At 50.9% G+C, this 25,817-nt stretch overlaps 1 protein-coding gene across 6 annotated transcripts in view; it reads right to left on the bottom strand.

Annotated features, from left to right (window-relative positions):
* NAV1 (neuron navigator 1) overlaps positions 1-25,817 on the bottom strand; it is a 182,018-nt gene that overhangs the window by 27,621 nt on the left and 128,580 nt on the right. The window contains exon 1 of one of the 6 annotated variants that reach the window (XM_074317117.2): positions 25,629-25,783. The exons of the other annotated variants lie outside the window; for them this stretch is intronic. Within the exon in view, the coding sequence (XP_074173218.2) occupies positions 25,629-25,681 (53 nt within the window). The 5' untranslated portion in view covers positions 25,682-25,783. Of the gene's footprint in view, positions 1-25,628; positions 25,784-25,817 lie in introns of those variants that run through there. 6 annotated transcript variants of the gene reach the window in all.

Raw genomic sequence — 25,817 nt, 5'->3', positions numbered from 1 at the left:
TAAGAAAGTGTGACCCTAAAATCACCAGAGAAGCTTGGCTAGAGGATTTAAAGATTGGAGACTCCACTGGAGGGAGCGTATTTTCTTTCTTAAACAAAAGAAAAGAAAAATCAGGAAAGTAATACATGCTCTAGTCAAGATTCAAACATTCCATGAAACTATAAGGGGAGGGAAGAACGCCCCTTGGCGGCCCTCCCACATTTGCTTCTAGGGTAAGCACTGCCGACAGACCCATCTGCTTCCTTCTAGAACCCTCTGCATCTCTGTCTCTGGCTGTTTGCTCTCGGACCCGAGAACAGGAGACATCATAGGACCACACCTCCCATCCTGGAAGGCCTCTGTCTGGCCGGTGCTGGAACCTTAGCCCACCTTTGTTCCTTACTCTCTCCTTTTAACCAAGTGCCTCTTCCGAGAGGTTTGTGGGAAAGGATGCGTGGGAAACAAACTTGATAAGGTCTCACATATTCTAAAATGTCTTCACTCTGTTTTCACATGTGAGACTTGGGTAGGCATGGGACCCTCAGCTGACAACACTCTCCTTTCAGAGTGGCCAGGCACTGCCTCACGTGCAGCCTGGCTGCTGCCACTCAGATTCCGCACCCGCAGTGTGTGACCTGCTCGTTCCCACTCTGAGATATTTAGTGATGTGTATCGGTGCAGGCCGGCTCCTACCCACTGACTCGGGCCTTACAATCCAGAAGCTCCTGCGCTGTAGTGCGGGGAAATTTCCCTAATGATTTCTTTGAGGATTTTCTCCTCCCCATTGTCAGGTTCTCTCTTCTCGAAGGTCTCGAAGATCAGATGATAGGTTTTGAGGCGGACGCTCTGGTTTTCATGCTTGTTTTCCACACCAGCCATGGCACTCAGTCTCAGCACTCAGAGGCTGCTGGAAAGTCTCTGTGTAGTTTCTGGTTCCAAGTCGCGCTTTTCTGTTTGTACTGGTGAGATTTTCAGGTTACAGACCTTCTCAGGTGTGGGGGGACACTCAGCTCTGCGTCTGAAGGTAGGACTTGTCAACTCTGGCTTCAGCACAGGGGGCGTGATCACACTGACTCATTGAAGTGTTGTCTCTTGGGCTGGTCAGATTTCCCAGAGACAACTCTGCCAAACTCCCACCTGGAGCGTGTAAGACTGGCGTTCTGACAGCGTGCATTGCAGATGGGGCCTGCGGGTCTCCACATTCACTATGCAAAGGTTCACTTAATACTCCTTGCTTTGGGTTCATAATCTGTGTCCCCACTTGTGTCAGGAGAGCCCGTTTTATCCTCTCCAGGCTCGTCTCCCGCTGGTGAGGAGCAGGGCACTGCCTTCCTAGGAGCAGTGGGGGAGGGGATGGAGAGTCTGAGTTTCTTACCTAAATTTCCACCGTCCTCCTGTTTTCAGTCTCGCCCCTCCCCCCACTTAAGGTACCAAGGGATGTCACCAAGGACAAGCTTTTTGAAGGTTCTGGGGGCAGCGTGGCCGCACAGCTTTCTCCCCTGCTGGTTTAGAAGCGGCTCAGAGCTTGCTGAGTCAGTTCACATCTGCCATTCTTCCCCAAGTTTTGTGACTGTTATCTCTTCCTTCTTCTAGTCTTTGCGCTTGCGGCTTTCTGATTTTTTAAAACAAAAAACAAAACGCTTTGTTGTCGTCTTACCCTTGTGGTAGTTGTGAAACATATTAAGCTAATTTTATCAGCAGCAAAGTGCCCCTAAGTGACGCTTACGAGAGCTAGCGCTCTGTGATTACACGTTCTGACGGGTAGACTTGAAGGAGAGAGAGGAGACATGAACTCGGGAAGAGTCGGAAGGAACCATCCAGGTGATGTCGGAAGAACCAGGAGCTGTGGGAGGAGACAGGCTGGATGGATACTGTCCCTCCTGAAACACAGCTGCCGAAGGTCTAAGAACAGAAAGTCTTTAGTAGAAGAGTTTGCAAAATCTATCGGCTAACGAGCCGGAACACTGCCTTGTCACTCAAGACAGAAGAGGAAAAAGCAGCTCCAATGTGGCAGCAGAAGGAATATGTGAGGGGGGCAGGGCTCAGCACGTGGGGCCACTGCTGCTGCCTTTCCACCCAGGCTCTCTGCTCACCTGAGCTGGAGTTTGCTACCTCCCTTCTATTCCTCCTTAAATTCGCTTCTCACATAGATCTCAGGTGGCAAAGCGAGGGCTGGGGAGCAACAAGGCCAGTGCAAAACCAGGACAGAGAACTTAATATTCTTCTATAGCCCAGTCTGTTTATAAACCCGAACAACAATCACTAACAGGCAACTGATGCACAAGACAAATGTTCTCTTGTACATTCACACCTATTTACACCCCTTTCTTTGAATGGTGTAGAAGTTTTTATTCTGGGAGGCTTATTGGAAGAAGGACGAGACTATCACTTTCGCCCACCCTGGGGATGGAAGAGGAAATGAGTCTGTGTGAGCATTTAGGAGACGAAGTCAGATATAAACGAGACAATGAAAATGACTCTTGTCAAGGGATATTTCTAAAGCGCTGGAAAGGTTATAGAGACAAATTAAAGAATTTTCTTGGCAGGATATTCATTTTCCCATTTACCGGTGTCCTCATATCCCTTAATCCTCCCTTCAAATCTTCAACTTCTCATTTCCTGTTTCCACTGAAAGTATCACTATTTCCCCCCCGTCATCCTATCACAACCTTAGTTGTCTCCAATTCCTTTTTCTCACTTCCCTCATCAAGCAGTCCCGCTGACTGTCACACCTGCCTCCCAGGTCGACCTTTCCTCCTCCTCCTCCTCCTCCTCCTCCTCCTCCTGCTCTTGCTCACACTGATGTCCTCTCTTGCACTACTGTGCAAGCGTCTCATCGCCCCACTGTCTGCAGATGTGCCCTCCTTCCAACACACACTGAAGGTCACCAAAAGCCCCATCACCGCAAAATAGCATGTACCAAAACCCTCATTAGCTCGTTGGTGATGTAATAAATCCGAATTCTAGAGCTGGCCGTTCAAGACTACCCACGAGCCATTCACATAGTGTGCTGATTAACAGCAAGGTCCTTGGAGCCAGAGAGTCGGAAAGCACGTCCTATAAACTCTGCTAGGATTAAATTCAAGTCTCAATCTGGCAAACAGTCGCTGAGCTCCTAATATTTACAAGGTGGTGTCAATTGTATGGGCGTTGGAAAGTGATGACTGTCCAAAAGGAGCTCACAACCCAAGGGCAGAAAAAGGTGTATAAATGAAATGAACACCATATCAGAAGTATAAGCAACGTACATAAGAGGATTCAGAGAAAAAAGTGATTTAGTTCTCCACCCACGTCCAGAAGCGGGACTGCCATGTTAGGCACAGATAAACACACTGCACAACACTTCCTTCGTTCCCACCATGCTCCCAAGTCCCACATGCCCTCAGTTCCTAGCAGGTGACCAGCTGTCTCACCAAACTTGTTTTTGGAAATACAGGCTTGCACGAGGAGCCACTACACAACAATCTCTGTGGAGCTGGAGAGTCTGGAGTCCTGGCATTACCACAGGGACCTGACAGCAAAGGACAGGAGCCCCACCCACTTCCCATGGATCCTCCCTTGCTCTGCATCTTGAAATCTTACCTTTCTTCAAGGCCCAGATCAAACACCGTGTTCTCTGTGAGGCTTTCCACAGCCTTCTTTGTCAGAAGAAATCTCATTCTCTTTTATGTCCCCACAGACTCATCTGTTACCTCTGTTAGAGTGTTCTGCCTTTAAACAGTTGTGTCCACACATCTCTTCACTCAGCTCTATTTCATTGAGGGGTAGGATTGTCACACACCTGTACATACTTGCAGACTGGAAATCCTGGCTTACGTGAAAGCAGGAATGCATAAACGCAGGGAAAGGGTGATGATTTCATCTGTTCTCCTATTTCCAGAGGATCCTTGCTTCAATGGGAATTTAAAAACACTCTTTTTAGAACCTCCAGTTCTCTGCTGAAATTCCCCATCAAGTATGCAATCCACCTTTTCTACTACACCCTTAAAAATATTTATAAAAAATGTTTTACAGTCCTCGTCCACCAATTCCAACGGCATCTGTGGGTCTGCTTCTATTGACTATTTCTCTCTTGTAACCATTTGCTACACGCCAGATACTGTGTGTATAAGAATGGCGATGCATACTCACCTGCTAGGAGAGGACGTGCCCCTCCCCTGGGTGGGCTGCCAGGACCGGGAGCTGAATCTGGTCTGTGGCAAAGCTCGGGCTGGGCTTTGTCATCACTTTTGATGAAGGCAATTCAGCACCGGTCTCAAGTGCTCTGAGGGCAGGAGACAGACGGCCCTTCCTGAGGGGCTTGGAATCGGCCAGTGAGACTCCAGAGCTGTTTCCATGCCTTACAGCCCAGTCATCGGCTTCCAGGCGGCTATGGGCTCCCTGACTCGGCCAGGCCCCGTCTGTGCACTCGGGGAAGGGCGTTCCCCTACCCTGCCGCCCTGTTCGCAGTTGTGTCTTCGCTGCTGCTGGGCACCCATGAGTGCCCTGTGCACACGGGTGGGCAGGGGGTGTCCTGTTCAGCTGTCTGCCCTGCCCTCAGTTGTCACTTCGCTGCCACTTCGCGTGCTCACTGAAGGCCTCATGGGAAAGAATTAGGGGTGGGTGGGACACATTTGCTCTGTGAGTGAGTCTCCTTAAGAGCCAGCCCACACATAAACGTTCGTACGAAGTTCAGCTATTTCCTCCACATCCTCTTCCTCGTCCTCCTGCCGGGCCCCTAGCATGGATGCACCCACACTTTCTTCTCTCCTAGGAAGGGCTCATCCCTTTCTAGAATGTAGTTCAATTAGAATGCTATGCATCCTGAGATACCTAAGTTTCTTCTTTTCTAAGTCAGCTTGTTCCTTATCCAGCTTCCTCTTGTCGTTAGGCTGGGAATAACAGTGTACTCTAACACTACACCGTTCTCTTCAATACACTAGCCCCGTGGGTGCTAATTCATTACGCCCTCCAGCAAGGGCTGTAAGAATGGCTGTAAGAGTCCTCCTGTTCTCTTGTCCACTTCCTAGCACTAATGCCACAGTTGTGGGGACTCTCTGGTGCACCCCATCTCCTCCACAGGAAGAAAAGAGGGACTGTGAGGAGGCCAGCTCACCTGAACACTGCTGTTTGTGTCTGTGGATGCGGCGAAGCACGGGGCAGGGCCACTCCTCCCTCTGGGAAAAGCACCAACAGTAGCATAGGTCTTGGCTGGGAATGGCCACCCCTCCCAGGCATCCTTCCCACCATCTGCTCCCCACGCTTTAGGTCCGGCAGAACTTGAATGGCCAAGGGAGCCTGCCAGCAGCCAAGGACCAACAGCATGCGCTAGCTAGTGGGAAGGGTGGATAGCTTGTGGCTACACAGGAAAAACCTTGTGCTTCTCTAGCACAGCATGGTTCTCAGAAGTCAGACTTGAACTCTGAGTCGGTTTCCTTTTGGCTGGAATAGATATGCCTGGTGAATCAGTAACCAAATCTCTCTGATTATTTACCACTTAATGAGTGAATAAAAGCTCTCTGCATGGGAACTTACTTTCTAAGAGTGGGGAAATATCTGCGATACAATGCAAAGACTCAGTATGAAAAAAGAATGTAATATGTCTCATCAACAATTTTATATTACATATTAAAATAGTATTTTATACACACTGGGTTTAATAAAACATGTTACTATAATTAATTTCACCTGTTTTACCTTTTAAAACTGTGTCTACTAGAGAATTTAACGGTACGTATGTGACTTGTACCACATTTCTATTGGAAAGCACTGTCCTTTGGGTCAATGAAGTGTCATCTGAAGACTGGAGTTCATTAGCTGCTATAGTACTTACAGTTGGTTCAGGACCTGAAAAAGCTCAGTTTATGGTTAAACTCCAGCTTATCCTTCTCTAATGGCATTGAATGTGCTAGAATTGTTGGATGCATACATTACATTATCAGCCACAGTCCTCAGAGAGCACTTAACCTCTTGGTTGAAGAAGATGTATGATTTAAAAAAGACAATGGAAAAGGCAGAGTGAAATGGGGCACTTTGGAAAACGAATCAAGGCCACGTAGAGAAACCAACGTCTACTCACGCTCTGCAGTGTTCCCAGCGTCAGGAACCTCTCCTGCTCCCACCCCCACGTGGCCTCAGAGCGCTCCAAGAGCCAGGGGGAGACAGTGTCTGCTTCATTACATGTCTGTGGTTTGGCAGAGACCGCAGCAAGCTGGCCCGATCTGGCCAACAAAGCCAGGCCAGGGGAGGACAGGATGAATTACACAGAGTGAGAGCTTTAGAGGGAGAGGGTGGGGCCGAGAGGGAGCCCATGTAAATGTTTTGAGCTGTGGGTTCGCCAAGTCTTAATCAAGGGGAAATATCACCCAGAGGAAGGGACTCTAAAGAACGAGGTGACCAGAGCCTGATCCAAAGTTGGAGGACACGTACAATTAGGAAAATGCTCTTGGCCCCTTGATATCTGAGCTGACTCCTATCCCAGTCCATAGAGAACCGACGGTCTCAGTAACTTGTTCAAGACACTTTCTAAGCTCCAGTGTCAATCACAGAACTCGCTGATTAATGTTGTTCAATTCTCAGATGCTGAGGCTAACTTTGTGAATGAATATGAGCTGGGGACCCCAAAATTCACGTTAAATTCCTGCAGACTGGTTACACGGCACTGCTGGTACGATGGAAAAATCAGAGCAAATGGCCTCCACAATTCTGGAGCCAATCATTTCAGGGTATCTTTTTGCAACACCTAGTGATGAATTCTTCCTCGGAAGATCAGAGAGATTAATACCACAAAATCGGAAAATATTTCCTGGAGATCAAACCCAGCTGAAGCCAAAGCCAAGAAAATCAGGCCATGTCCACGGTACGTCGCTATTCAGTAAAATTCTGAAACCACAGATTTACACTGCTGCCTTTTCCTTTTAAGTCACTAGGCTCCTAATTTCTGCAGTGATTGCCCAAGTTCCCCGTGGCATCTAGGAAGGACTCAGTATACATAAACACAGGGCCGCTGCACCACCAAGATGACGAGATGCCATCATCATGGACCCACTGAGCGTGGACTGCTGCTGTTATTCTGACAATGCCTGAGGTGACAGTGGGAGGCATGCTGTCTGCTGGCCCCAATTTTATTCCCCCCCCCCCACTGTTCCCTGCTGTGGTCCTAGCCACCGGCAGGCAGCGTGTCTGCCTTAGCTCGGTCTCCTTTCCCGTAAGGCCTGAGCTTTGAGCGTGGGGGCTGTAGGACCACAGGCCCAGGCCTCAGCAGAACCTCGCTCAGTCAGAATAAGGCTGTATGTTTCCGCTTCCGGCCTGTGCCTGGGACTGAACTCACACCATGTCATCGGTAGCAAAAGAATGTTTCCAGAGTTAGCCCACCGGCTCGGAGAGCTGAATTGGTCTGGAGAACTGGATGTTCTTGCAGTTATCACAAAATTCTGCGCATATGTGCACAGAAGCAGCAACGACAACTGGTCTCTCATCAGACTCTCAGATTCCCCAACGTCTATGGCCCAGAAGAAGACTTTAAAAATTATCACGTTGCTTCCTAACACGCTGCTTCCAGCATTACCTTCTGAATTCTGGCATCTAATCTCTGCCCTTAGGTGAAGAGCTTCTTAAACTTAGACCACTGCGTCTCCCCAAATCCTTATGTTGAAGCCACACACCCAATGACTATATTTGGAGACAGGGCCTCTAGGGAGGTCACTGAGGTTAAATGAGGTCATCAGGGTGGAGCCCTCATCTGCTAGGATTGGTATCCTCACAAGGAGAGGAAGAGACAGCAGAGCAACGCTGTGTGCGTGCTCTCCCCCCCCCCACACACACACAGAGAACAAAGGCCATGCCAGGACACATGCAAGGCAGCCATCTACAAGCCAAGGAGCGAGATCTCACCAGAAATCAACCGTGATGGCGCCTGATCTTGGAATTCCAGCCTCCAGAACTGTGAGAAAATTACTTCTGTTGTTTAAACTGCGCCGCTCTGGTATTTTGTTATAGCAGCCTGACACAACCGTTAAGTGATGAAAATGACCTTATTCGTTATTTACACATCAACACCCCCACTGCCACATTGGACACTGACCACCTCCAGGATTCAGGCTGGTTTTCAAATCTGAGATTCACGTGGTATCATAGGTCGTTACAGCAGAAATAAAATACCCCCACCCACCAATAGAAGCTATGAACTGAGAAAGTCAAGAGTCGGGCAAAGTGGAAGGAACTGTCATGGCTGTTTTGACTTGGCAGGAGAGTAGCCTGGAGGAATTCTGTCTTTCTGTGATGAAATCAGGTTGTGCGTGTTCCTCTAATGACACGATACACAATTATTCAGCCCTGCAAACGGCTTGTGTAGCACTTTGTGGAACAAAATGGATGCAATCGGGTTAGCGGTATCAATATATCTTATTGGGATCTTAGTGTGGGAAAGGGTAATTGCAGGGTAGTGGGCATGAGCCAGAGAAGTGAGAATATTCGGGGAGCCAGGAGGCTGTTCCCGGGTGTGGGCTAAAGCTCAGACTGTCAGCTGGCGGGCCGGAGTCTCCTTAACGGGACCAACTGTGGCTGAGGAATGCTGACTAGGCTGGCCACTATTTGTTTGCGTTTTCTCTGGTTTCACAGGTTTCCCTCTTTGCCGGCCCCAAGCCTTTCCCGTCCTCTACTTCATCCACGGGGGGAGGAATGAAAAAACAGGGCACCTTCCTTTCTTTTTGAGATGTTTCCAAATGAGGAAATTTAAATCCTTCACAGAGTAAAAAATGACTGGGGCTGTCTCCCAAGCAAAGGAAGCCTTCTCAGGGACAGGGACCAGCGGCAGCCTGTGGAGCAGGCGCTGGAGAACTGAGCGTGAGCGCTCTCCGTGTCTCTGTCCCTGGAGCTGAATCAGCTCACTTGTCTTAGCCTCCCTTCCAACTACAATAAACAGCTCATTCAGCACCGATGGACCAAACACGTGGAAAGTTGAACATCAGGGAAAACAATTTTGATTTGCAACTTGGGCAGAAAAAAATATCTTGACAAAAACTAAAAAGTCACAAAATGAAGGTGTCAACTGATGAAAGTGATCTTAATTGGAGTTTCTATGTTTTTATCAGAGAGGGCCTGAAGGAGCCTCTAGGAAGTCAGTAGGGCCTGTCTGGAACTAGCACAGATGTCCCTTTTACAGATTCTGGAAAGGGATGAGGATATTTGATTCCAAATTTCATGAGATACTTCCTGCTTCTTCCCACTTCTCACCCAGCTAAAGTCCATCACGCAATTCCCAAACCCCTGTCTAAGTGAAAGGAAGTGATGCAACAGAGTCTGCACTTCTGTATTTTCTTGAAACCAATAAGGAGGTAAGAGACAACTGACACTGCTCTGAAAGTTCAGGTTCAATGCCTACAGCAGGGTTGGCAAGTTTCGTCTGTAAAACCCGACAGTGACGCTTTCAGGTCTCCGACGCAACCACTCAGCACTGCCCCTGTGGCAGGAAGCAGCCACAGGCGGCACCTACACAAACGAGAGCAGCTGTGTTGCAGATAACTTTAGTTATGCACGATGAAATTTGAATTTCCTATCATTTTCACGTCTCACAAAATATTCTTCTTTTGATTTTCCCCCCCAGTCACTTAAAAATGTGGAAACCATTCTTAGCTTTATGGGCCAGACAAAAACAGGCAGCGGACCAGATTTGGCCCTGAAAGCCAAAGTTTGCCGACCACTGGGCTAGACCAAACTCAAAATAAAAAGGAAAAGAAATAACAATCCCTCAATTGACAAGTCCTGGACCAAATCACAACTCTGGACTAAGCAGGGCCTCCACTTTTATTCCCTTCCTGCTGTAACCCGCTCAGTTTACAAGTCAAAACAAGGCTTTTCTACCAGCAATACTGGCTCAGGGGGAAAAAACGCGGGTCTTGGGGGGGGGGGGGCGGAGGCAGGGGAGAAAAAGCAAGGCAGAAGCAAGCACCAGCTGCTTGCACCGCTGCCAGTGCTCGTTGGGGTCGGCAGTGCCTCCGAGCAGGATGGCATTCCAAGATGTCTGCAGCTCTGAGATGATGGATGCAGAGCCCACAGAGCAGAAGGGCTTACGCAGAAACGCAGATTGTGCCACGTGCACAGGTTGGAGGGAGTCAGAGGGCACGTGTCCCGTGTATGTCTCTGCTACGATCGCAGCGACAAAGTCTTGATGTTAACAAGCTGCCATTCATCTCCAGGTCTCCGGCCACCCTGCTAGCGCAAAGGGGGGGACCCGAAGAGCTGAAAAGGGATAGGACTCGGCCCCAGTTCATCTTCCTGGGCTCAAGAGACTGGGCAGCTCCGAGCAGTTTCTGGCAGCCCCGAGCAGTTTCTGGCAGCCCCGGGGGTCGCCCAGACTGCGGTGCGAGAGGCGGAGCTGCAGCAAACTCCGCTCTCCCACAGCGAGGCCTCACCACACACCGATGACTGCCAGCCCCTCTGAACACACCACCCCCTTTCCTTTGACATCTTTGCATCACATTCAGTCTTCTCACTCTAGCATTCCCAGCCTCCCATTATCACCTTTCCCCCACTTCACTGTTAAGTAAAAAGTCCACTTTCCAACTTCTTTAGTGTTTCCACATAAACTCAGGAAATCATCTTTTTTCAATTTACTGAGCCTCCTTGTTCTGTCAAAAGCCCTGACTGGAAACAGGGCGAGTGCGCCCCCAAGCCTTCTGCCTGTAGTTACCCTGATGCTGTCCACAGTCAATCTACCAAAGGAAAACAACACACGGACCATTGGAAAGCAAAGCCAGCAAGACAGACCCCGCCACACATGCTACATCCTCGAGCACTGGCCTCCCTCCTTCCGTCTGGCCACCTGCACACTAGCACATTGAACTGCAAGGTCGAGTGCTTCCTCAGATCCAGCGGCTGGAGCGCCCAGGGTCCGCTCAGGACAGAAGCAAGGCATGTGGCAACACGACACTTAGTAATGTGGGGACCGCCGGCCGGGCCCCTGGATGCACCTGAGCACTCGTAGTTTGTCTTCCTCAGAACCAGTCCTAACAGAAGGCTACCTACCACTGCTCCGAGGACGTCACACCCTCTTGAGATCCCAAGGGAGAAATCCAGGGGAGAACCCGGGATGGTTACTCTAATACAGGTTGAATGCAGGGTCACACAAAGATAGTTGTTGTTGGTTCGTTAAACATAAAGGAAAATAAATAACCCCAGCTGGGTGGAGGATCACAAACAAGATAAAAGATGAAGCTGCTTTTCAGCTCAAGGAAACTTTTCACACAGCCGACTAGATCACTTTGAAATTCTGACCTAGTGAGTTTGGCTAGATTTCTTCATTCCCACAATGCTTGCAACTCCTCGTTATGTCCCGTTGCCATTTAAATGCAAACTCGATCTATCAGTCCTATAATCACACAGTCCTCTAGTCCTATATCAGTGGCCACAGGTGTAGGAGTGCAGGGTGGTAAGTTTTCTCTTTCTACGTGTCCACAAAGAGTCAGAAGTGAGGCCCGGGAGGAGGGCAGCGTGCTGCCAGGGAAGCTGACCTATGAGCTTATCACTCACTGTGTGGGGGGCTTATCCAGGGCCTCCGTTGGCACCTGATACCATTGTTTCAAAGGAAACAGTCGTGAGAAGGTAGAGAATTGGAGGGTTCTGTGTAACGGAGCCTTTCTTAGTCTGTGTGGATCCACCAGTAGAGATCTCCATTGCGGCAGCATGGCCGTGTGAAGGTCTGAGACTGTGTTGTGGAAAGCTGCTGTTGGCTTCATCAGCAGGCAGGCCAGATGAGTCATCGCGGGCTACGCCAGCACCCACCCAGCCACGCTGACCAACAGAACCAACAGGCAGTAACGCACATCCTGCAAGCAGCCAGAACAAAGTCTGCATCGTACTGAAGACTCATGGCTTTCTGGGAGACAACCTTAAATAATGGAGGAGCCTGAGAAGACAACCAAATGACATGAATGAACACTCAAGGTCATTGTATCATACCATCCAACACCGGAAACGCTGAAGCCTAGGCGATGGTCTCTGTCCGTCTGTGGAGTCAGCACAGGCATCTAGCTCACTCGCTTGTATCACTCATCAAATCAAAGCACTTTCTCCACTTTTCTACTACCCAGCGCACTGTGGAAATCCAGTGTTTCATAAAAACTCACTATTAAAAAGCATCTGTAATATGCTGCCTTTTATACTGACCCACAGCACTTGCTTTTGTCTAAAGGACATGCATTTCATGTTATTTTCTAGTGGTGATGCCAGCCAGGTTGGAGCTGACCCACGCAAATATTCTAATCTTATTTATTTATTTTTTTTGCGAACATCACCAGATCGTTGTTCAAACAGCCACCATCCATCCAGTATTTAAGTATGTGTGCCAAGCACTTCGTTGGGCACTTGTATATACATGTACAACCTCATTCCATCTTCATATTAGCCCTGAATTACACATGACTTCCATTTAACCAAGAGACCTGAAGCTTAAGACAGGTAGAGTTACATGCCCAAGGTGCCACAGTTAGTTAAGCAGCAGAACCAGTGCAATATCCACATCTGTCTGACTCTAGAGTCCCTGTTTTTAACCATTACCTAAAAGTACTACCATTAGGAGAATCGAAGTTCAGGGTGGTCACAGAAGAGCAAAATTAAATCAGGCATTTTCTCAGCTCACTAGGGACCACCTGGCATAACTTGTACAGTGCATTATTTGGCAGCTTGCCACACGCTGTGCCACTGGAAGGCGAGGGTCACTCACACATGTCTAGGGCTCTTTGCACAAAAAGGTGGGAGGCAGGTCAAATTTAATTGGCATCTGCTCCATCACTGCACTTCAACAGTTACCAAAGTTTGGGACTGAGAATCGTGAAGAAGAAATGGGGGTTAGTCCCTAGACCTCAAAAAGCCCACGCACCAGAAAACCCTGCCTTCAGGAGTGCCACGCTCCTAGGTAACTAAAGGAAAGGCTCTGGCAAAAAGAAGTGTGGGGCAGTGTAACTTGGCAGAAACCTTTCAAATGTGCTGAAGCCAGTTCTTACAGTTTGAAAGGCACATCCGCACACTTTAACGTGAGCACCACACGAGACCTCCAGCCAGCAGCCTGCGGCAGAATGGGGACCAAGTAACCGAAGCTAGGGGGTCGGCTGAGCCGCTGGACAGCAGCTCGAGGTAGTTTAACCGCCTCAGCGTCCCCTGGGAAGGCCCCATTCCGAATCTTTTCCCTCTGGGAAAACTCCTGCAGGACCTGACCTGACCCTCGAATGTCAAGTCCAACCTTCTGGACGTTACTTTACAGAGGAAGTCCTTGTCACCGTGAGTGAGAAAGCAAACACCGCTCCTTCACAGTGAGGAGGGGGTAGAGGGTGAGTTCCCATGAAGGAGTCCCCGTAGGGCACATGTGGCTCTGGCACAGCGCCCTACACCCTGGGGGAGGGGAGCGGCAGCCCCTTCACGCGGGCGCCACTTAGGGCCCCCCACGATGGCTTCTGCTTCATCCTTGGGACTCCCAACTTCACGGCCTGGCCTGCCAAGTAGCGCCAGTGGGGCTCCCCCTTCGACGGTTCTGTCTTCCAGTTCGGGCTCGGCCAGTCTTCAGTCGTCGAGGTCGCTGCTGGCCGGGTTTCCACAGCTTTAGCTTGGCGACTTCCGTAGGAGGAAGTCCCACCCACCAGCTTCCTCTCCCTGTCTATCACCGTCGAGGGGGCCACCAATTGGTCCTCTGGGCGCTGAGGTCTGTGCCCCGCCCTCCCAGCTGTTCTTCCTCTTCCGGTTGTCCTCCTTCCTCTTCCGGTGCCCATCTTGGATGTTGGCGCGGAGTGCTGAGACTTTTGGAGACTTTGGAGACAGCGCCCAGTCTTGGGTGGCTGGGTCTGTGCTAGAGAGCAGACAGCGATGGCGTGGGGCCCTGGGATAGCCTGGCTGGGCGGGAGCCCTAGAGGCCGCCGCGGGCAGAAGGGCTGCCTCGCCCACGCTCGCGGAAGCCACCTGCGAGCACCGGACAGCTCCAAGGTCAAGAGGAAACGCCCCTCTCTCCCTTCTCTGGATGAAAATGAATTCAGAAGAGTCTCCTAGGTCAATGGCAGATGTCCGGGGTCAGCTGATTTGGGGGAACGTCGTTTGCTGACAGCTCTGAAGATGTATATGGTAGAACCACCATGTCTGTGGCCTGTATCCCCAGAGGGAAGATCCCATATAGAAACTGGAGGAAGCCTCTAAAGCCTCTTCCCCTTTCCAGATCTTCAGGAGGAGCTGCGTTTTCAGATATTCAAGGTCAAGCCCCAAGGGCGGGCTGTTGGACAGGGAGATAATGGGAACTGCTTTTTTGTCGTTGATAACAGAACATTATGTAGGACGCGGCAGTGAGAACCAGTAGTGCTGCATTGGTCGGCACACGGTACTGCTTGTTGGAGAGTCGCTTTAACAGACTCTTATGCTGGACCTGCTACTGTCATTGGGACCACAGAAGGAAATCTTTGGGGCCGAGAGAATAATTTTCTGATCCCTCACAACGATAGCCAACGCAGAAATCTCTGGCAAGGGTTACCCATCATCTGTACATTGTTAAATTCAGTTGGGACTTTTTAGTCCTATCTTTCCAGCCTGTCTGTTGCATTTAACAGGGTCAGTCACTCCTCGAGATTCTTTCCTTTGTCAGCCTCTCAGTACCAGCATAATCTTCCTGATCCCCCTTATCCAGACCCCTTCCTCTACCTATGCCCACCCTTTAAACTTTCGTCTTTCACTGTATGTGGCCCTTGACTTACTGGTGGTCTCATTCTTCCCACACCCCTGAGAGGTCCGTCCCTGGCCAGTATGATGGCTAAGGTACAATGTAAGAGAGGCTGGATGGAAGGGTCTGGCACATAGCAGAGTCTCAATACACTTGTTGAATGAATGAATCAAGGGGTCATATTCAAATGTTTTCCCCAGAACAGATATGGTTGAGAATCCTACGGAGTCTGTTGCAGGAAAGAAGGGCATATGTAAACAACTGCTCAATGTTTTCAAAACAATTTTACCCCAGTGGGAGCTCCCAGGTTCTCACTTTCCCCTTCCTTGGGCATTCATCTGGCATCAAACTGGCCAATGCCTACTTTTGGCAAAGAGTTTAATAGCTTCATCTTGGGTTCCTGCAGTTGGGAAGGTCACACCAGGATCTTATTAGCTCCATTTTTAGTTTAACAACAATAATCCCATACATTTACCTACCAAAAGCCAAAACTTTACGAAACCTCCAGTGTTTCTGGAAAGCCCTCTCACGAACTTTGCCCAGAACACCTTAACAGTTCAAGATGGAAGCAAACTTTTCTGTGGAGTTGTTTATGTGTCAAAGTGTTTGACCTCTCATAATGAGAGCTCCTTGGGGACCTGAAGCCTTGTCATTTCTGTGGAAAACACTCATATAGGGCTCACTTGAGTTGAGCCCTGTCATTTTGAAAGGATCATTGGAGAACCACTACACGGTAAAACATCATTCCAGTCTCTCTCTAACAAGGACATTTGAAAGGCACATTCTGACACCAACTTGAACCACTCTCCTGTCCCAGGTGCTGGGCAAACATAAGGTCACCCAGTTTCCTCTCATACACTGGGTGGTGGAATTAATTAAATAGGGGGCTTTTCCATTTACCCAATTATGGGCTGAAATTTTATATAGACTATTGCTTGTGCTTTTTCCATGTATGAAATATGCTATGTAGTTTCTACAGGGGCTCGAGTCTGTCCTCTAATATGTATATATACCACTGTAGCTTCCAAATAGACAATTGAGAAGTATTTACATCATCACCTTTTCCCTTGAAAAAGCCACTTCATAGATACATAAAAGCTCTTCATTTGGAAAGACAGTTATAGGTGACCAAGAGCACGTTCTGGGCATGGGGGCCATGGGTTCCTAATCCATTCTCTAATCCGAGACAGATCTGAGATACTATACAAGGTAACCTTTAATTTGAGCCTCCCTTCCCCCAAAAAACAACCCATACATTCTTTCCTAATGTAAAGATTTCCAATAACGGCATAAAACTAGCAGTTAATAATAGGTCCCAACATGTCAATTACAGTGGTCTCCAAAAATAAAGCTTCATGGGGGAAGAATTTGCAATTTACCACTGTGAGGCAGCTGCAGCGAAAGAAGTTTCCTCACACCACGGAAATCTGGATGTCCTCGCACAACTGGCAGACAAGCATTCTGAACACAGTCCTTGGAAAGGATTTTTTTGTGAAAACTAAACCATGACTTTACCCTACCTCGCCTCTCTGTCTCCCTCTCCTCAGCCAACCTTACAATTAAACGCCCAAGGCTTGTTCCCAAGGCTAAGTCTTTCCTTGCATTTCTAGAGAGCAATAAGGAAAAAAAAAACACTCCATTACCTTCTTAGCACTTCGCCCAAGGTGGTGACTCAGACCACACTTGATTTCTGAGGTTTTTTCTTGCCAACCAGCCCACAAATGCTCCCATCCTTGAAACCCTTAGAGTAAGAGCACTTGTTAAGGATTTCAAAGGAAGTGCTCCAGAGGCCCTCGGGGTTCACACCTTCTGAATAGCTTCCTCTCCCACTAAGATTCTCTCCTCTCCTTTTATCAACCCAGGAACACTGGGCAGGTTTGTCCAAAGAAATCCTAGCGTTAAGAAATCCCATTGAATAGAAAATTTATTTGTGTCTTTAATCTAGGTCTTAAGGGTGGTTGAGTTGTCACCCCCACCATGGGGGGGGGGAGGGAATCAGCGATCTGGCCTTGGTGGGCATTGTCATTTTTATAGACCTCTTGCCTTCATCTTTATCTCAAAATTAACTGCCTTCTTATCTTAAGTCATTCAGTTCATGGGCTGCTTACTCTTGGTGAAATATCTTTGTTGAGGACTCTGAAGGTTTTCACTTCAGAGAACAGGACACTGAATACCTCATTGTGTGTGGGGTCAAAGGTCAGCATCAGAGAGACACCCCCCCCTGCATTGTGAAAGACCTTCATTTTTATGGGTGAATGTTCCATGCATGTGAAAGTAAGCATCTCTCTCTCACCTATCACAAAGCCTTGAACAGAAAGAATGCAAAGAAAGAGGAATCTTAATTCTTATCCAATAAGTGGATGAAGTAAAGATCTTCTTGCAGACAAATAAGCCAGGTGTTCAGACAAAGTAAAAAGCCACTGAATGCCCCAGGCGTGACATTCTGCCCATGTAAGGATGAAAGGTGAATGGAGGAAAAAATAACAGGGAACTGAAAAGATTTAAACTTACAAATGCTAACCTGCAAATGCCAGATATACTAAGCATTTCTGAAAGGCAGATGTCCTGCCCAGTGTTTTCAGAGGCAGGGATTGATGTATCTTAGTGCTTTGCAAACACAAATACCTGGCCATTTCTCTAAGTGGTTATTGCTTCCAACACCCGTGCGACTGGCTTGCTATAACTGCAGCAAATCCTTACTGACAGACACCCTTTCCATTCAGACAGCATTTCCTTCCCTCCAAACCATCTCACGTGATAATGCCGTATGGGCCTCTCACCCACCGCTGGGAGTCACTCTGCTTCAAAGAAGGGGAAATGAAAGCCTGGAGCTTTGCCCTGGGTCACAGAATGAGTCCCCAGCAAAGTAAGTATTAGATTTTTAGATGCTTCATCTCTTCACTTCGGCGTCACAAATGTACCCCAGCTCAGGCTGGGTATAAAGTACAATGTACTCAGCGTGACACCAACCCTTCCCCAGCGGGCATCTCTGAAATGTCCTTTTATTTCTGCTTTCCTCAAAATGCCTCCTGCCACACCACCTCCCCCAGGTTGAGGGGGAGAACAGTTTTTGCTATGTGAAGATACACATCTTACGGGAAAAAAATAACAATTTGGGGAACACAGGAAATGACTGGTTAGGAAATCACTTCCGGGATTAACATGTTTTTCTTGGGTAACTAAGAGTTGAAATCTCTGTTCCAGGGCTTTGTGATCAGTCTGGGGCTTTGGCATAAGCCTTAAAGAAGTCAAAAGAAGGAAGAATGAAAGGAAAAGAGAAAGTTAATCAAAATCAAACTGGTTTTCTTTCTGGGGAAGGTGCCCTCAGGCGACAGACAGGAACCAAACACGCTGCTAGTCCTTCCATTCTGCAGAGGCAGGCAAGCTCCCGAGCCCTTCTCCACGTAGAAAAGGGGTCCTGGCAGCCCCACCTCACCCTGCAGCCCCCCTCTCCTGTCCAAAGGAGCCTGTGCCCAGAAGCCCCGTCTGCTTTCTGAGATTTGGAAGAACAAAACCTAATGGGGACTCCTCAGAGGTGACCCACCCTGGGCACCAACCAAGTGTCAGATCCGAGTAAGTGTAACACTCATCAATTAGCACTCCAAAGGACTTGAACATGAATAATAAAAGGTGTGGCTTGGGCCCTAAAAAAATGTCCTCAGTGGGGTGGGGGCAGGGGTTGGGGGGACCTCAGTTCAGTCACATAGATTTGGAGACACACAGAAAACACCTCATCTGGTACTTTGTAAGCCCTTTTTAAAGAAGAGCAGCCCTTTTACTAACATTTTTACCCAAAGTCCCCAATGTATAAACAGGTAAAAACAGGGCTGCTCGGGTTGAAAGAGGCAGATGCTCAGGGCCCACCTGCCCCTCAGGCTGCCCCCCAGCCATGAACAGGTTGATCTCAGCTACTTCCTCCCCATCACCAACAGCCATCCAGGAAGGTGGGTGTCTGGAGTAGCAGGGCTTCCTCCCTTCCACAGGTGCCCATTACATGCCACCCCGAGCAGCCGTACGTGCTCCTTACAGAAAATGGCCCAGAAAGGCTCCTGTGGAGCGGTGCCTGTCAAAGGACCGGAACCAGGTTTTCCCCACACGCTCTGCTTTTCCAGTTCCACACGTCACACCTAAACCCGTCGTGCCTGATTCCATCCAGGTCAGCTTCTTGAAAGTGCAGCAAGATTTCCAAGACACAGAGTGATCCAGAGCAAGTCCTTCTGGAGTTCCTAATGTCTCCCTAATCTACACCTAGCTCCGAAACACTTTTCCTGGCGATTGCTCCCCAAAGCCTTCAATATGCAGTTTTCATAGAAACAACGCTCTTTTTACAGTTCGGCCATTTAGGTCACAATGAAACGGTACAATTCCAACTGGCACGAATGGGTTTGGGACCAAAGTTCTAGGACATCACTGACTGGTAGCAGCAGAAGGGGGCAGGCACCAGCCACCAGCGCTCACGTGCAGAGGCCAGGAGAGCGAGTCGGGGACAGGCCACTTGAGGACGACAGCGACATTTGCAAGGCCGACGACGCGACCACAGCTGCCCTGCTGACCTTTCCCGCTTCTCCACACACTTCTCGCCAAGTGTAAAGACCAGAGGTGGGGAGGAAGACATGAGGTCGATTGAAATGATATTCAGTTATTTCTGAATCCTCAGGCTCAAATCACATGATCAGCATCATTTCACTTGGGTGGCATTATTTTACCGCAGAACTGTTCTGGGTTAGAGAGAATCCTGGTTCAACTTTAGAAGAGACGTCGAGTGGCCCAGAGGCCGGCCAGGGTAGGCCGTCCCGTGAAACCCAGACACCAAAGCCAGGAGTCTGGACTGCTTTGGGGGACTCCTGCATGTGGCACTGCCTCCCTGGCACAGCAAGCTTTTCCCCAAGGGTTTCTGGACTCTCTGGGGTCAGCCCTGCCGAGGCCACCACAGTGCAGCAGCCCAGGTTCCCGCTCCTCTGGGATTTCCACAGGGGATTCGGAAAAGAAAAGCATTGAAAGAGAATGACAGGTATGAGACGAGGGGCCTGCACAGCAGAGGAAAGCAACTTCCGTGGACTGCGTGGAAAATCTCCGGGTGTTACACAGCCCTCCCTCTTCGCGTGTAATTCCCAATAGTGGGACAAGGAAAATAGAGGAAAACTAACCAACTAACATACTGCTCAGGACACTTTGAGGGGAATAGTCCTGGAATGTCCTGTAAGCACTGAGAATAGTGGTACTTATGAACCTTGCTCCTTCAAGAGCCACCTCTGCAGGGAAAGCTGCTCCATAAGTCCCCCTCTAGACCAGCTCCACGCCAGGCCAAAAGCACCTGCCAAGCGCCAATCACGAACCCCATTTTTGGGGGACCCAGCTCATGGTGTTGCTGTGGGAGCTCTGGCTTCTGGAAGAAGGTGCTGAGGCCACTGAGCAGTGGCTGGCATGGAAACCGGGGCTGGGAGCCCAGGGCCTGGAAACTACTGGGATGGTTACCTAGAATGTACGAGAGAGAAGCTTAAACAGAAAGAAACAGTACAAACTGCAGGACCCTAACACGTATGTAACAGGAAACAGGGAGAAGTCACCGATTTCCAGAACATGGAAACATCCTCCAGCATAAACAAGGTTTTCATCAGGGAACTCTCCAGACCAGAGGTGCATTTTGGGACCTGGTTACCCACCCAAGCCTCTTTTTCAACCGCCTGTCAGAGCTGTGTATGAGGGACAGCGTTATTGTCCCAGCCGCTGTGCCAGGGTCTAACCCCAGGAACCTATGACACCCAGGGGTACCCCAGGCATTTGTTTTCCTCAAGGGTCTCTGAGCTGTGACTCCACCACTGGCAGAAATGCAACTTCTGTTTTAAAGCTGTTACAGAGCAACAGTTAAAATCACACAGTGGGCAGTTCACCAGGATCAAAACCTGGTCACCTTTAGAGTCTTATGGAAGAATTTAAAATAAGTCCCAGAAGATGTTCCAAGCCTGAAAGGTGACACGTGGGCGGGGGGCGCACACGCTCTCGCGGGCACACGTGCACGTGCCCCAGGCAGCCGTAAGAAGGGGCCGGCACGTGGCAGGCAGCTGATGCACGTGTGCGGGTGGAGGCCCGATCGGCTTCTATTTTGTGCAGCTGTTCTGTTTCAGGGGCTATGACTGGACCCCACCCAGAGAGCTGAGAGTGACATGGCACAGGGTACACGCGGCCCCCCAAATCCATGCTACTCCATTAGCTATGACCATGGGATCCTGTCACCCATGTGATGTCATCGCAAAACCACCAGTAAGCTCCACATATGCATTACCTGAGTGAGTCGCTGGCACGCAGGAACCTGTGACGGGACAAAACCACCCCCACAAATGAATGGATACAGGGAAACAACAAATACGCAGGTAAGTTGGGACAACCCCACTAGCAGCCCCCCCGTTTTGTAGAAAATACCAGTCCCCAAAGGGAGCGGCGTCCTCAGGCCTGCGGACAGCACCGAGCTCCCCAGCGCAGAGTGGACAGTGGACCCGCCAGGGCTGGGTTGGAATTTCTGACCCACCACTTACTGGCTGTGACACAGGACAGGCCCGCTCCCTCCCTGAACACAGGCCCGCAGCACAAAAAATGGCCACACCACCATCGGCCTGTCCAGGGCACGGCGAGGAGTGAATGAGGTAAAAAAGGAAGCAGCCAGCTCCATCTCCCGCAAAGCGCAGAGAGGAACACAGGTGTCCTGTCTCCCAGGTCCCATCACCCACCCACCAGTCAGTGACACCTGTAGTGATGCAGCAGGCACGAAACCTAGTTCTGGAGGAAACACACATTTGCCATGTCCTCTGTAAGTCCATGGTTACTGAAGGCGTTTCTGGGCTGTGCTGAATGGGCCAGGCGGCCAGGCTGTTGTGTGTGTGTGTGTGCGGCACGTGGGGGGGCGGTGGGAGGCTTTTGTTCTTTCCTTCTCAATATTTCTTCCCCAATAACGTGTCAGAGTCTTCGTAGGACAAAGGCTTCCTAAGATTTAAACATTCAGTGATGTCCGAGAATTTGGCATTTTTGGGAAATTCCTGACACATCCCAAGAAGGTGAGGCTGAGGACAAGTCCCACGTTCCCCGCGTGGCTAGCACTAGCTGACGGCCTTAGGCAAGGGAGGCTGCTATTCCGGCCATGAGCTTCACGAGCGATGACACTGGCCCCCAGGTCCAGAGGACACAGCCAGTTGCACTTGCAAAGGATTCCTGGTGGTGCTGAGCAGCGAAAAACTGACTCAGTTGTCTGTCTCAGAGGAGGCTGAGATGAGGCGTTTGTGTGATGGAAGGAGCCACCGTGAGAAGCTGCACATGGTCAGTGGCCCCGCGACTGAGGACAACTCCCTCTCTCCCCAAACGAGCTCTTGTTCATCTGGGAAACTCTTCCTTTCACTTCAAAGCCCAGTGGAAATGCCACCTTCTCCCCGTTTGCTTCCAGCCGTTGCACGTACGACCTGGTCCACGCGGACTTGTGTCCTCTGTCATTTGCAACAGACTGTATCCTCCTGTGTTATTATCTCTCACATTTCTCACAACTTGAAACAATGCACGTGTTGGTCGACTTTTATGTATCTGTTTCCATGGAAAGACTACAAGCTTCCTGATGGTGGGACGGTGTCTGCTTGCTGCTCACGACTGTATCCGGTCCCCAGCACCGAGCCTGGCATCTGGGAGACTCTCACCGCAGCTTGTTGAATACGTGAATAAATAAACACATGCTAGCTCGTTAGGGGTCAGCTCTGTTTCCCCAGCACCCAGCACAGTGGCTGGCACAAAGCTGTCACATAGTAAAGATTGAATAAATACGTTTGTTTTGTTTAAACAATTTTTTAAACGATTGATTTTTATGTCAATCACTCAATAAATTGCCATTAAAAACAGGATGTATAAATATGGCATCCTAATTAGCAGAGATTAGGAATGCTAAGCAAATCCCAAGCTGGGAAGTTGTTTAGTCTGTTGTACTGATAAGTGCCCTCATGAGGGTCCTAGCACGCTGGAAGGAGAGGATGCCTGACTCCTGCTGCCTGCGACAGACCTCGGCTGGCAGTGTCACTTGTGAAAGTACTCTGTCCTTCCTGTCATCTCCCTGTCACTACCACACCCCAGGGAGGTAGGCAGGTGAAGAGCTAGGCCCATTTTAGGGGGAAAGAAACTGAGTCTGGAGGCTGAGAAACCTCCGCGAGGCCACAAAACGCGTGAGTAGTGGAGCCGAGTTCCAATCAGGTCAGCGGACCCCACGTCCAGTGCCCTTCCCACGACACACCCCCTAGAGCTCCAGGCTGACTCTCACCGCCTGTGTCCTCAGCATTTGGTATCCTGGGCCCCAGGTCAGTGTCACTGAGAAGAGCCCACCCCTCGAGCAGTGTTTGGGGGAGGGCACTAGAGTCAGACAGATCTAGGCGCGAGGGCAGATCTCAGTGGCTGACTCGTCTCCCCAGCCTCAGTCTCTTCTTGTGGGCAATGGGACAATAATGAGGTTGACCTCGATGGCTGCCATGCGTACCAAGCCCTGAGCGCAGGTGTCACGTTACAGAGCGGGAAGGTGACCGGCTCACATGTGGCCATTCCATCTCCCTTCCTATAAGGTTTCCTGCTGGCACCTCTCTCCTTGCCTCCCTGGCAGAGGGCAGGGGCTTTGCAGGAAGAGGGTAAACCAGCAAGTGTGGTTTGCCTGGGGTGTGCGTGCCGAGCCCCATAAACCCCGCTAACAAGCAGTAGCTCACTGGCTCCGCTGTTCCCAGGCATTTGTCTGCTCACAGGCTGATTCTGTGCCAAGCAGAAACCCTCTGCCCCAGGGATCTCTGCGGCATGAGCAGTCCTGTTTGCACTGGGCTGCAGGCTCTAGCTAAGGGTCCTTTCCAGGAGGGGATCTAGGGGTGCTAAATGGGTGCCTGGACTCCAGGTTTCCTGCCTGGAAGATACTGAACGACGCGGGAGAAGACAGGGGTCTCCGGGAGAGACCTTAACACTTGAGATGTGTAAGAATGGTGCTTATGGAGACAGCCCCCCACGATGGATACCAAAACCCCAGGCATGGGGGAGGAAAGGCATCTGCTCCCAGCCAAATGGACGCTGGCCAGGGGACATGTGAGAACCAATTAAGCCCTTCACCCTGATGGCTCATACCCTCCCTGCTGCCTCCTCTGCAGCTTCAGGGAACCTGAACCTACAGGGAAGGTGTCTCTTTGATCCCTGTTGTCCGCAATCAAACATCATTGACAAGGAGAATGTCGAGCTGTCCCCAGGGCCAAGGCTTGGGCTGGGCTGTCGCTCAGTGGACTGGAGCCAGGTATTAAATTTTATATTTGAACTCCGGCAATTCAAGGACTGACCTCCACTTAACAGCATCCCGTCTCCTTAACATTCTGCCTGGGAGTCTGGGCTTGGACGGAAAGGAAAGGAGGAAAGGAAGGAGGGCCCAACCCAGCCCCACCCAGCAGGCAGCAGGCTGAGGAGTGGTGATGTGACGGGCTCCGCTTCCTGGGCTATGGCAGACAGGTCCCGCCCAGGCACACCTGCCCAGCGGTTGGTTTCTGGAAACGGCTAGGTGAGGACTCAACAGCTGTGGCCCCAGGATAGGGTGCTAAGCTCACAGGACAAAGCCTGGGTCTCCTGGGGTGGGGCAGAGAGGAGGAAGGGAGCAGGGAGAAAAGTGAGGGGTAACCTAGAAAAGGCAGGGAGGAGGGTGTGATGGGCTCGCGAAAAAGGTGCTGGAGTCAGCTAAAGAATTTTCTCATCTTCCAGGGATGGGGGAGGCAAAAAACTTAAGGGTAGAACCAATGCAGGCCTTGGTTGGGTGGCAATTATCATTTTCCCTGGGCACACCCTGTGTGGGATCTGAACTGGTGGGGGGGGAGCGGTACAAGTGGGGGACGGAAACTGTCTTCACCTTCTCCAGGGCCCAGTGACTCAGCCCAGGACCTCACCAGAAGGAAGACCCCCCCCCTCCCCGAAGGCCCTACATTTTTCTATTCTCTGTTCACAAACTGAGATGTTCAACACATCCCAACGGACCGGTCACTTCAGCAGTGACCCCCAAGGACCCAAGGCACATTCCAGAGGGGCTGCAGTCTGTGCTACTGGGTGGGGCACAAATAGTTTGGGGCCAGCAGGACTCCAGCTTCCAAGGGGCTCTCCCTCCCAGGCCGTGCCCACTTCTGCTCTGACCCGAAGCCTGTGTGTGCTGAGTTGCAGCGGAGACGACTTGTGGTTCCCGCCAAGGAGCCTGGGGCTGAGGCTGTGAGGAGGGTGGGGTGGGGTGACCACAGCAGCCAGGGTCAGACCACAGGCCCAGGGGAGGGAGTGTGTATGTTGGGGTGAGAGGCTCCCAGGAAAAGCAGGGGGCATCAGCCTCTTTCTCAGGCTGCTGGGATTTCCTAACCCCCTCTTGGAAGTGCGCGCTGGGGTTTGGGCTTGACTATGCTCACACTTCCCTTTCATGGGGAGCCTCTGTGCAGGGTCCTCACCTCACAGGACTGGTCTGCTCCCCTCCACAGAGCATCCCCCTACAGAGGGATCCCACGGGCTATGGGGTCACAAACCCAAGCCCATCCTCCTCAGGTCTCACCCTCCCACATCCCACCACGGCTCCCAGAGCTTCCGGGGTTAGGGAATGCCATGCTGAGTAGGTCGGGGCTGCAGCTCCCTCCCCTTGGACCCCCCACGTCCTCGGCACCCCCGACCCCACAGCCGGCCCCCACCGCACTGCGGGCAACCATCCAAGTTCCATCAAGTTGGGCTATTGTCTCAGCTTTGTCCCCAGCCTCTCCTTCCTGCTTCCCACCCTCAACCCCAGCACACAACCCCCTCTAACCCCAGATGCCCACAGCCACGCGCCCAAGCGCCGCTGGCCTCCCCCCCCCCCCCCGTCAGAGAAGAACCCCCACCCAACGTCCGAGGCTGCAGCTGCGGTGGAGCTGGGGGCGGGCGCCGGGGCGGGGGTGAGGGCTGCCACAGGGGCCGGCGGCCGGCGGGGGCTTACCTGCGGGGCAGGCGCACGGTCCTCCCCGGCCGGGGCGGCGGCAGGTGGAGCATCTTCCCGGCTCGCGGCCATTCGCGGGGGGCGCCTCGCCCCGGACAGCCGCGTCCGCGCCCGGGACCGGGAGGTGAGAGCCGGGCCACGCGGAGGCCGGAGCCGAGCCCCGCCGAGCCCCGCCCCCTTCCTCCCGCC

Source organism: Rhinolophus sinicus, chromosome 6 (assembly GCF_057876585.1).
Source record: "Rhinolophus sinicus isolate RSI-liver-muscle chromosome 6, RSI-T2T, whole genome shotgun sequence".
Lineage (NCBI taxonomy): Eukaryota > Metazoa > Chordata > Mammalia > Chiroptera > Rhinolophidae > Rhinolophus > Rhinolophus sinicus.
Note: the sequence above shows the minus strand (reverse complement) of the source record. Positions and strands in the feature narration are given on the sequence as shown.